This window comes from Helobdella robusta, assembly GCF_000326865.2.
Source record: "Helobdella robusta unplaced genomic scaffold HELROscaffold_4, whole genome shotgun sequence".
Taxonomy (NCBI): Eukaryota; Metazoa; Annelida; class Clitellata; order Rhynchobdellida; family Glossiphoniidae; genus Helobdella; species Helobdella robusta.
This window is the reverse complement of record NW_008704902.1, coordinates 5,983,589-5,995,965: the sequence shown is the minus strand read 5'-3', so window position 1 is coordinate 5,995,965 and position 12,377 is coordinate 5,983,589. Positions and strand designations below refer to the sequence as shown.

General features: G+C 32.1%; 2 protein-coding genes across 2 annotated transcripts in view; one reads left to right on the top strand and one right to left on the bottom strand.

The window, feature by feature from the left end:
- Positions 1–672: 672 nt before the first annotated feature.
- HELRODRAFT_162703 (hypothetical protein) lies at positions 673–1,417 on the bottom strand (the record flags this gene model as incomplete). The annotated part of the gene is made up of 4 exons (XM_009024826.1): positions 673–752; positions 884–1,030; positions 1,088–1,175; positions 1,256–1,417. 4 exons carry the CDS (start codon positions 1,415–1,417, stop codon positions 673–675), a joined length of 477 nt encoding a protein of 158 aa, XP_009023074.1.
- A 4,271-nt stretch (positions 1,418–5,688) lies between these two features.
- HELRODRAFT_185057 (hypothetical protein) overlaps positions 5,689–12,377 on the top strand; it is a 17,772-nt gene continuing 11,083 nt past the window's right edge. Inside the window, exons 1-5 of the mRNA XM_009024825.1 lie at positions 5,689–5,789; positions 5,850–5,911; positions 6,204–6,254; positions 7,885–7,947; positions 8,033–8,129. Of these exons, the coding sequence (XP_009023073.1) occupies positions 5,759–5,789; positions 5,850–5,911; positions 6,204–6,254; positions 7,885–7,947; positions 8,033–8,129 (304 nt within the window). The 5' untranslated portion in view covers positions 5,689–5,758. The remainder of the gene's footprint in view (positions 5,790–5,849; positions 5,912–6,203; positions 6,255–7,884; positions 7,948–8,032; positions 8,130–12,377) is intronic.

The following is a 12,377-nucleotide window of genomic DNA, read 5'->3' as shown; positions in this document are numbered from 1 at the left end:
GCGAATTAATTTATTGAATTAACTACATATTATTAATTAACTAAATAATATTCAGGATCATCTGATTTAAAAGGTCCATTAATAGGCGAGTTTATTATTAACGCGGCAAATTATTATTATCAAAATCCACACGATTCCATGAACGAACCAGTCTTTTTTTTCTAACAAAATAATTTAGCGGAAACGAAAAACATACTTGGACAAGACCATGATCGGAATAAATACCATATGGACCTACGGTACATGAGGACACAGGCAATTCCATTGAGGATGCCACTAGATCCAAGATACCACCTTGTACATGGGTAGATTCCTTAACTCTATTTTCAAGGTTAAATGCATGAAAAACATCTACCAACCGGATTGAATGAGTATCTCCAACCTTTTCCAAATGAACATTCAAATCCCCCGTAAGAATGACATAGACCGCCAATAACGAAATCTGCTCCAAGAGTGATGTAAGCTCATCAAAAAATTAGGAGTAATTGGTACAGAACCCGGTCGATAAACTGCCAATAACAGAATCGTTTTTTTACCGCACCAAAATTTAATAGCAAGTGATTCAAAGGAATTTACCACTGGTAATTCTATTTTTTTAATCTTGAAAACATTCTTAAAATTTACAATTATTCCTCCATGATTAGGGTCGTGTGGGCGCAAATAATCCATAAATTAGAAGTCCTGAGGCATAGCCAATTTCACAGAAATATCATCAGATGATCCATGCCATGTTTCGGTCAGTATACATATATCTAAATCATTTGATAACAAATCATGAATTATATCATATTTTGACCGAATGGATCTAATATTAAGCAATCCCAAATTTAATCCGGTTTGGTAGCAGGCCTTGGATATCTCACTATTCTCCATTGCTTTTTACCTTGTCTGAATATTTTCAATATGTCATCATCTTTCAGAGACTCGTCTGTTAGGGACCTTAAAAAGCCAAGAACATTGCCCCTATCTTTAGCAACATCCAAGTCTTCGCTGAAATTAAAGAGAACTATGTTGTTCTCACGGGCTTTAACTTCATTCTGCAAACAGAGATGACCTCTTTACTAACTACGTCGAGGTCCTTTTTTACCACATCGGTAAATGAAGTACTGATTTCTCAAAGAAGCAGCCTCGTTATCGACAATTTTAGAATTACTCTTTACCACGTCTGACCAAGACTTGGTGATATCGTTTTTCAAGGAGTTAATAGACTGGTTAAGTTTCTCGTCTAGTTTTTCTAACTGTTTTAGGTTCTCACCGCTTGCCTCAAGGCCTCAACTGCAGATTTTTTTATCCCAATATCAATGGAATCAAACGTTTTAAGACGAGAATCAATGGATTCAAATTTTTCGTTAAGCATCTGCAAAAGACCTTTGAAACCATCAGCATGTTTCACGCAATTATCACAATAAAACTTCATGTTTTTACTTTTGCTAGCATATTTCACCAATTCATCATATAAGTCCGAAGACTCGATTTGAACCACCGCATCACATACACAACATAATATACATTATCATCCTTTACAGAAGCAGGTTCCGGAATTGACTGACTTCTCTGAGATCTTGTTTTAGACATGTCTTAATCGAGCACACAAACGAAGTCTATGAAGAAAATGCAGTGGTAGATACAGGTCTTTAGCACGATGCAGCAGCTGCACTGTCGAAGCCGTTTCTGCGACAGCCAAGGTAGTTTTATATTCTGCAACAACAATGACCAAAATTTTCTTTCAAATCACTGTTGATATTCCAGACAAAATAACAGAACAACCGAAACAATGCAATACGTCTAAAAAAACAAGGAGTGATAGCTTACAATTTAACAGAAACGTATTTACTTAAGATTTAAACTAAAAAATTAAATTAGTTACTTAAGTTCTAAATTATTCAAAAAAACAAAAATATATTAATAATTCTCTCTAATTAACCTATCAATTAAAACTAATTTAAACAATATGCACTCTGAAAAAACGCCGAAAATTAAGAAAAATTACGAAAAATCAATAATCAATTATGTACAATCTATATATATATATATATATTATATATATATATATATATATTTATATATATAATGTTTTTTTTTGGTATCAGACTGTTGTTAACGCAACATTTCAAAAATTCAACACTACTTTCAACTTTATATATAATGTTAGATGCTTTTCCGACTCATGTGCTTAAAAAACATATAGATATTTTTATTGTTTTTCTCGCAAGCCTCGTTAATTTATGTTTGCAAGAGGGAGTATTTCCGAATAAATGTAAGCACGCAGTTATTACACCTGTCTTGAAGAAAACGAAAGATGATAGGAATGGAATGAAAAGTTACAGACCCATATCAAACATTTGCTTTTGTTTCCAAAGTTAATGAACGAGTTGTTGCCAGTCAGCTACTGAGTCATCTACACAAAAATAGCTCAATACCAGTATTTCAATCTGGATATAAACGTTATCACTCAACTGAAACAGCACTGCTGTATGTTATGTCTGAGTTGTTTAATGCTTTTGATGAACAATATGTTTCGTTGCTTACATTCTTGGACATGAGTGCTGCCTCCGATTGCGTAGACCATCAAATCCTGATGAATCGTTTACAATGTGATTACCAAGTTACTGAAGTTGTAACTAATTGGTTCAATTCGTATTTGTTTGGCAGAACTTAGCAGGTTTTTTTCGGAAACAAATTATCTGGTATTGAAGCAATGTCATCTGGTGTACCACAAGGCTCAGTCCTGGGACCTATTCTGTTTGTACTGTACACTACTGAAGTATATGAAGTAATAGAATCATTTGGATTTTCATATCATGCGTGCGCTGATGACATCCAAATAATAGTTAGCAGTGAACCAGAACTGTTTAAAAGTAAAGTTGAAAATTTCATTGAATGCTTGACTAAAATAGGTACATGGATGTCAAGAAATTGTCTCAAATTGAATCAAGAGAAAATTCAATTTTTACCTGTCGTTACATGGCAACAGCTTTCTAAAATTAATATAATTTAGTCAAAATTGATAATAATGAAATACAATTCTGTGAAAATGCAACAAACCTAGGATGTATTTTTGACTCGAGATTATCTTTCAAGGATCATATAAAAACCATATCTAAATCATGTTCTTATCAGTTTTGCCAGTTATACCGCGTTCGAAAATCTTTGCATCAAACAACCATGCAGACACTAATTCATGCGTTTGTTCATTCACGGTTAGACTACTGTAATAGCTTGTTCAATGGATTACCAGAGAGATCTATTGCTTTTCTTCAATCGATACAGAATAGAGCTGCAAAAATAACTACTGGACGTAGAAAGTATGACCATGTGACACCCATTTTAAGAGACCTATATTGGCTAACAGTGAAAAAAAGAAACAACTATAAGATTTGTGTGACTGTGTATAAGGCTATGAACGGGTTGTTACCAGTATATCTAGTAAATAAAATTTAAAAAAACCAGCTTCTACAACGGGTGTAAAATTGAGATTAGATTATGCAAACTTACTGGCAGTGACAACTACTCAACTACAAACCACAACTAGAAATATTGCCGTGTCAGGACCAATTGCCTGGAACAGTCTTCCGCAATCGCTCAGAATGCCTGGACTAAAGCTTGATGATTTTAAGAAGAACTTAAAACATATTTATTTTTGACTTAAAGTATTTTATCGATTTGTACTTTAATGACCTTCACTGATTTCATTTATAATAGCGCTTTCCAGAAATTTTAATTTTATAATGCGCTTAATAAATTGTTGATAATTATATATATATTTTACAATATTCTATAAATTCTACCGAATGTTTGGCGTTAATATGTTTGTAGTTCGTTTTTTCGATTTTTCTCACTAAAGTTTTTTGGTAAACGTTTAGTTTATTAAAATTCAAAATAAACTTATTTTTCGAATTCATGCTGCAAATAAGGCCATATTTCGATTCTGTATATATGCTGTATATATAGCAAGGAGCACTGATGATGATTCATTTCAACCTCAGGTTGTCAGAAAAGCGCCAGCGTACAGGAAGTGAAATGAAGCGTTTGATCTAAACGTTAGCCTGAAAGCATTAACCTCTTTACACTTTTTTTTACGTATATTATATGATAAACCGTTAGAGTTTTTCTGCATCTATTATAATGGATGCGTGTCGTCATTGCTTCTCTTGCTTCTAGTAATGCGCATATGATGGAAAAGATTGGATAGGGAAATTCCAGTTTTTAAAAGTTCCATGGGTGTTAATGTTTCTTGTGCGGAAGCCTTTTTTAATAAACTATAGCCATGCATTTCAAAAAAAAATTGTTTCCTCCATACACAGAATGCGAACACTGCTGGAAAACTTTCAAATAATTTATATATCATTCAAATTAACTAGATAAATAAAAATCATTTCGGTTTGCAAGTGTACGTATTAAATATTAATTTACAATATATAAAAGCAAAACGTTTTCAAACTCTGGCTATCATGAGTGTAGTTAAATTAATAACTTATCTGTCATATCTTACAATATTTATTGACGGGGATGATTAATCACCCATTGTTCCTAGGTATCATAAATTTCTTTGTTTATATGTTGAGTACATTTCGCTTGTTTATTAAAGGTCCCCTCATTTTAAAAATCAAGGAATCCTTACTTTGCTTATAGATTTTTAGATTTGGTTTGTAAGATTTAATATTACAAGTAAAATTAATATTTTTATGTTTTGTTTATATAAATTTTCCCTTGCTATTGGTGTTTTTTTTATACCGATGAGATGATTTTTTTAAAAGCATCTTTCACATATGGACCGTTTTTTATTTAACCTATATGTATTCTTTATATGCATCGTTAGCCTCCTTGCCTAAGTGTTAGTGGTTTCTCCAATGTAATCTGAATTTCAGTAGCCCCACTTATCAACATGCGTCTGGGCCCGTAAGATAAAATAAACTATAGATAACACAAAGACTGCTCTAGGCAAGTTTTGCTGAGTGGGTGAAGGCAGGCTAACACGCATTGAGATAGGTAAACTAATTTTAACACATTTGATAACTCTGATAATAATGTAACATAAAGTATAACATAACAAAATTTAAAGCTGTTCCCTAGAATGGAGTCTTTGTGAGAATCACTGCCAATTAAGTGTCCTAGTATCCCAGCTCTCCGAATTTGATCTTGAAACTGTTAGTTGTTTCCACATAGACCGTCTCATTACAGACCGTCTAAAATATTTTTGCTTGATTGGATTTTCTGTCTTCCTGAAGAGCTTGTATCCGTGACCTCTAAAACTCTTTCTATTTCCCAGTTGAAAATATCTGGTTAATAGTGTTTTTTTTTCTCGGTAACTAATTTTTATGGCCACATTTCTTTCAATTTATCTTTACATTTAAGTTTTCCAAAACCTTTGATCATCTTTTTTGTACCCCACTGTACCTTCTCTAAATTGTTTTGTTCTTTTGCAAATGTGCACAGCACAGAATTCAAGATGGGATTGAACTAAGGTTTTATAGAAATTGATAATAATCGACTTCTTCTTGCTGACTACTGTGCTTCTAATAAATTTAAGTATAACAATATTTATAAAAACGTTAAGAAAAAAAAGATGATACCCGATACATATTTGTTAGATAAGCTCAATACATCTAAGCGGTACAGCGTTCGTTTGTTTGGATTTTATAGTTTTTATAGGCGCTCGATTCCATGTACGCTTTAAAATGCATTGCAAAATTCTGGAATATGTTTTTGATTCTATGCATTTTTATATTCCTTGCTTCAACCATAAACAGCGGTCGCGATGTTTGGCGGTGGACCAGTCATTGTTTTAAGTAATTTTTGAGTTTGATTTATTTGTTTATACTTTTTTCCGTACATTTTTTTATTTTTAGGCTCCGGCACCAAGAGAGAACAGGGTCGAAAAGTTCAGCTTGGGAACATATCCGCTGCGAAGGTGAGTGATAATGAAAGTCATCATGCTTAGCTTTGTCTAACTAAATAAAAATTAAAAATGCTTGAAAAAATAATTTAAATTTATAAAAGCGTAAAAAATGTCTTTTTTAATTTTTTAAAAACCTTGTAAAAGACTTTTAGAAGATGTCTCTTAAATTTTAAAACAACTTTAGACTATGAATTATTAATTAATCAGATTCATTATTGATCATTAATAAATGATTAATCATGATTATATTTTAAATTTTATATTTATAGTTATAATATACAAACAAATATATTTTTAATTTTAGGGGATTGCTGACATCATCAGAACATGTCTTGGGCCAAGAGCTATGTTGAAGGTAAAAATTAAGTGATATTTGTACTTTTTCATTGGCTATAAAATAAATTTTAGTTTTTATAATTTGTATTGTGTAGTTGTAGTAGTACCTGTCACGACATGATGGATCATCATTGGAGAAGACAGGAAATCTTTTTTAAATTTATATAAAAAAGATTTGAAAAGCCAGTTTTTTTTATTTTTTAGTAATTAAAAAAGGTGGACATTTACAGATTTGTGTTTTTTAGTTTGATAGTAGTAAAATTATGATAAAAGAAAAACCATCACTTAATGATTATTAAGGATTGCATAGTCATGGTGAACTCTAAACTTTTGTAGTTTTGGCAATAAATAAATGGAGGTTTTAAAGATCATGATCCTTAGTATTGACATGTATTGACATGATCCTTAGTATTGACAAGTTTATATTTAAAAATTTTTTTTTTCTTTTATTCCATCTCTCACTTGGAGTTCAGTATCAAATTCTTTTCTTTTTTATTTGCATTGTCCTTACATCTGATATTGTCAATCATTTATATTTGTTATTATCATTATTATTGATTTTCTCCTAATTAATTCTCATATGTATCAACAACTCAGCACATGTTAATCAGAAGGGATACTTTCATATTTTCATATAGTCATTGCAACAGCAGGACCAGGTTCTCGAACTATTTGACCATCCATTCTTTTGATTTACACCAGTATGCTTTCTCAAAATGATAGCCAGTGTTTTAAAGTTTCTGAGATCTATAAGATATGACTTCTGGTAAAAATAAGAATCAAAATTGGTCAGAGACTGCTTTATTTGATGATGATTTTCGAGTTAATTTGGTATCTAATCTATCTGATCTGGTTTTTTTTCTTTGTTCTTTAATTTTTGGGAAAACAAGGTTTATTGTTTTGGCAGTTCCATCACCAATTAATGGCTTTTCAACATCGTATACAGTGGAAGACTAAAATATTCTCAGGCATGGCACTATATAAATTCAAATGCAGATTCAGAAACTGTTGTTCATCTTATTTTATCTTTCAGCACAATGATCTCAGAACTTATGCTTACTTATTGACTTGTAGCTAAATTTTTTATCTAATCTCATAAATCTGGAACTTTATTTTTAATACTCCATGCCGACTTATAGAATGTTTTCATATGTCAAGTCTGATTGTCACTAAATCTCATCATCCTACATCAACACCCACTCTTGAACATTTTGCTATTAACATAGGATTTCTTCACCCTTCAAAACCTCACACCTCTGTTCTCTTTAAAACTTTTAGTTTCATGATTAGGTCTATCCACCACATTCAACAATTCTAATGTCTCATTTTAATCACTTCAGTTATTTGTAGTGCACCATCATTTTAATCACCTCCCTTCAACATGTTTTAAATAAATTTCACCAACTTGTTTGTTGATGGCCCACTTTTAGTTTGCCTTTCATGCTGGTCACTGATTTATCAGTGCTGCATTACCTTCAAACTTGACACCAGCTGTGGAAACCACATCTTCGTCCAGTTGTCATTACGGTGTTTTGTTGATATAGATGGGATGAATTATTATATCAGTTATTTGTTTATTTATTTATCCAAATGCATTTCTAAATTTTTCTTGGAGAATAAATTAGAAATTGAAATTTTAATTGCATCAGATGCTGATGGATCCAATGGGAGGAATTGTCATGACAAATGATGGGAATGCAATCCTAAGAGAGGTCGTTTATTTTCTCATTGAATCATTCACCAACGTTTTCATTTGTTTGTTTTTTTCAATTAATCAATTCTTCTATTGTTGAGCAGATCACAGTAGAGCACCCAGCAGCGAAGACTATGATTGAAATTGCACGAACACAGGATGAGGAAGTTGGTGATGGTACAACTTCTGTTGTCATTTTAGGTATGATATCTCATGTTCGACTGTTCAACAAAACATTCTTTTGCTGCACACAGAAAGTGACAAAAGTAAACTGCCTGCACACAAAATCTGCAGAAACACAAATTACATAAGTGTGGATATGAAAAGTATAAAGCTGGAGTTAGGGTTTAGAGAAGTTGAAGGAATAGAATAAGGAATGTGAAAAATTATTATGGACTTAGTTACAAACAAGGAGTAGTGTATCAATGATGGTTTTTGATAGTTTGATGGAACATACATAGCATGCTAATTACCCCTTAATAACAAGAAAATTATATACTATGCAGATTATCCTTAAAATTCACGGCGTTGTGTATCGATAGCCGTTTTTGTTCTTCATGATATATATGATATTTTTGCTATGCTTATGCATCATCTCAATTTTATTCTAGGGTTCTAGGATGTAGTGAGGAATCCACAATGAGTCGAATTGTTCTTAATGTAAGTAACTGTCTTCAATTCAACTATAAATATCAGGCTTTGAATGAGAAAGCAAAGTCCATAAATGGAGTGCAACAATGGCCATACTGTGCAGTTGAATTAAAATGTTTTTTTGTTTTCGTGCAAAGTGTTGCACTTGGCATGGCACTTACAAACTCACTCGTTATATGGCTAAATTACTGTCTACTTTAATAGTATATATATATGTGTGTGTGTGTGTGTATATATATATATATGAATGTATTACCAACATATGTGTATATATATATATTAGGGAACGTAGTGACCGGGAAGCGAAAGCGTTTTACACGCATTACAATCAGAGGCCTATTGTATATTTTGCTAGAAGCTTGATTATATATATCTGCACAGTTGCAGTACTTTTACCAACTGATACTCATAAACTCTTGGCTGCAAGAGCAGCGAATGTACAGGTTTATGTGAAAGAAGCAAACCCAAAAGCATCAACATATCCACTGTAAAGTTATTAATGATTGAAATACTAAAAGCAAATTATTCAAGATAGACCAAACTCTAAACTCGGTTTATTGTAAGACTTTTATTGCAAATCTAAATTCATGAAAAAAAACACATTCACATGCACACCATGACAAGTACATCCATTCATTCAAATAACTGTTCACTTTGAGCTTTCATTCTGAAGTTTTCTTATTTTTCGCAGAGTAGGTGACGATGGTGATGAACAATCAGCATTGTTAGCTATCTTAATCAGATTTTTACACATACAATTAACCCATTAAAGCCCAATTTATTTAAAATGTAAATTTTTTTGTAATACTCTTTTATGTGGCTCATAAGTCATTGAAATTTATAGAAATAAACTTAAAATACTTTTTTAAATTTTGGTTTAGCAAATAAAGCACGTCCTCGTTTGAGGACGCTGGTCAAATAAAGTTCATAAAAAAGATGAACAACAATTTTTATTTTATTTTCAAAAAACAACATTTTTTCTTAGATAGTTTATTTTAAAAATTTATTGTGGTATTTTGAAAAACAAGAAATACACAATGTTACATTGCACTTTTTACAAAATGTTCTTGGTTATCCACTGCAGCTGACAAATTGACATCTTCTTTGAGTTTGTCTTTTTACTAAAATGTGGCCTTTTTCATCAAATCTAATATCATCCATAACAATGGATTTTGATGTGGATGGGAAACAAACTGGCCTCCCTTTTAATATACGTTTTCCTATTCCTAATTTAAGATATGGTAACGCTATATTTCTCCTAAAGTTTTTTATAGATACTTTATCATTTGGATGTGTTTTTACATAAGCAACGTAGCTGTTAACAATAGACATGTCAACTATTCTTGTAAATAAACACCAGTACCACTTTTTTACCTCTTATACCAATACTGTGTCTTTCTAAAACCAATTATGATGATCAACTCCACCCATATATTTGTTATAATTTGCTATTACTGAAGGTTGTGGAATTTGAACCTTTTCTTTTTTTTCTTTACTCCATCGAAACACTGACAACAACGGTTCAATTGTATCAAAATTTGTTCCAATTGTAACAGCGCGGTTGTCATTCCACTTAACTATCAAAATTCCTTCTGAATTTTCAAACTGATAATCAAAAGTTCCTCTTGGACTTTTTTCCATTTCTTTAGACGGTTTTAGAGGGCACTTTTTAGTTCTATTATCTCGCATAGTGCCTGTTGCTCTATAGCCTTTTTCTCTTAGAGACACAAAAATATCATAGCTGGAAAGTTAAAATGTTATAAAAATAATAGCGGACACAAATGTTTATTCAATGCAAGAAAAAAAACAAAATACAATGAATCTGAAATATTGTTTGAAAGTGACTGTTTTGGTTTAATATTTAAATCCAAATATACGTATATTGTATGCAAGAAATAAAAGCTTCTCAACGTTTTCTCCAAGAAGATTGCTACGACGATCTGCGTAGATTTGTCCTGCAGAGCTGAATAGCTGTTCGCTTGCAACACTTGTTGGAGGTGCGGATAAGTACTTTCGAGCAGCAGGTTCAAGGCAAGGAAATTGGCTGCAATGCCAATAGGCAAAAATGTTAGCTGTTCTATTTATTCGAGGTTCTTTGAGATACGATTGCATTTGACGCTCATGATCAGGGATATCTGTATCAACATCAACGTCATTTTGTTTAGCTAGGCTCACTTTATCGTGGCTATCCCATAAAGATAATGAAGCTGAACTTTTAGAAACATTTTCATGAACCTTGATTATTTCTTTGGACTGGTTGCTACTTTCATTCAGTTCAACAAACTTTGGCTTTATAAATCTTAAAACTTCATTTTTGGCCTCTTCTTTTTCAAACTCGTCAAAATACATATCCTTAAAGCGTGGATCAAGCAAAGTTGCAGCAAGAATTTCAGGGGTTCTTTTAACAAATGCCAACCGTCTATCTATTGAATCTCGGAGAGCTGCCTTCATTTGAATTAATCCACGATCTTCCGAAGTTGTCTCCAATTTTGTTTTCAACATGAAAATAATTGGGATGACTATTGAAATGCAAGCATTATCGTGACATATTTCAATTGTTGCATCATAAAATGGTTTCAAAACAATACCCAAACGTTCTATAAGTTTCCATTCTTCTTTTGACAAAGATTCAATGTTTCCATATTCAACTGAATATAAGTTTATTGCTTTTTGTTGCTCATTCAACCTAGATAACATTAAATATGAGCTGTTCCATCGCGTTTCGACATCTTGAATCAGTGAATGTTGTGGAACATCAGTTGATTTTTGAATTTGAGAAAGATGTCGACAGGCTTGTTCGCTGTGCTTAAAATGGCAAACAATTTTTCTAGATTTTTTTAAAACAGTTTCAACGGAAGATTGGATAAAAATGGCATCTTTCACAACAAGTTGCCAATTATGAGAAAAGCATGCAAAATCTTTTATTCCGGCAATACACATTGATCTGACCATGTTGGATGCATTATCACGAACACCTAGATGTATCTTATCTTTAATATCCCAATTAGTGATTGCTTCATTTAATTTTGACGCCAGATAAGCTCCGGTATGATTTTCTTCTAAAACCATAGCATTTAATACAATTTTTTCTCGAGAACATTCACGTATCAAATGAGCAGTGAAACTAAGCAGTGAGCAAGTTTTTGTTGGATTTGTCCATCCATCTGTTGTAAAACTGATCCATTCTGCTTTTTTTAAAAGTTGTTTAACATGATCGTAAACTTTGTTGTATGTTGCAGGCATCAATGTGGTCCGAAAATATTTTTCAGTTTTTAAATGGTACCGGTGAAAGTCAGTTGGATCAGCAAAATTCAATCGTTTAAATGCCTCACCTTCTACAGTTGAATATGGTAGCATATCAACAATAATCAAATCCATAATACATTTATCGATTCTTTGAGTAGATTGATGATTGTCTGGCCAGATTCTGCGATTTTCTTGAAAATCCGAAATTGTTGGTTGAATTGAAACATCTGAATGTTTTGAATGAGATTCATCTAATTTCGGTTTTTTGGCTTCCCTCAAAAAACTATTTTTTTCTTCAATATTTAAAAGAAACTTTGAAAACAGACCTTTGTGATACTTTTCAAGATGATTTTTCAAACCACAAACAGTCTGGTTCTTCGGCAGTGTACTTCCTAAAGAGTATAACTTGTCACATTCATTGCAACGTGCTTTGCTTTTGTCAGACTGTATCTTTGTAAAATACTTCCATATTGGATTTAACGACATTTCAACGACTTTTGTTTAATTATTCAAATTATTGTTTACTCGATTCAGAATAATTAACAAAGAAGT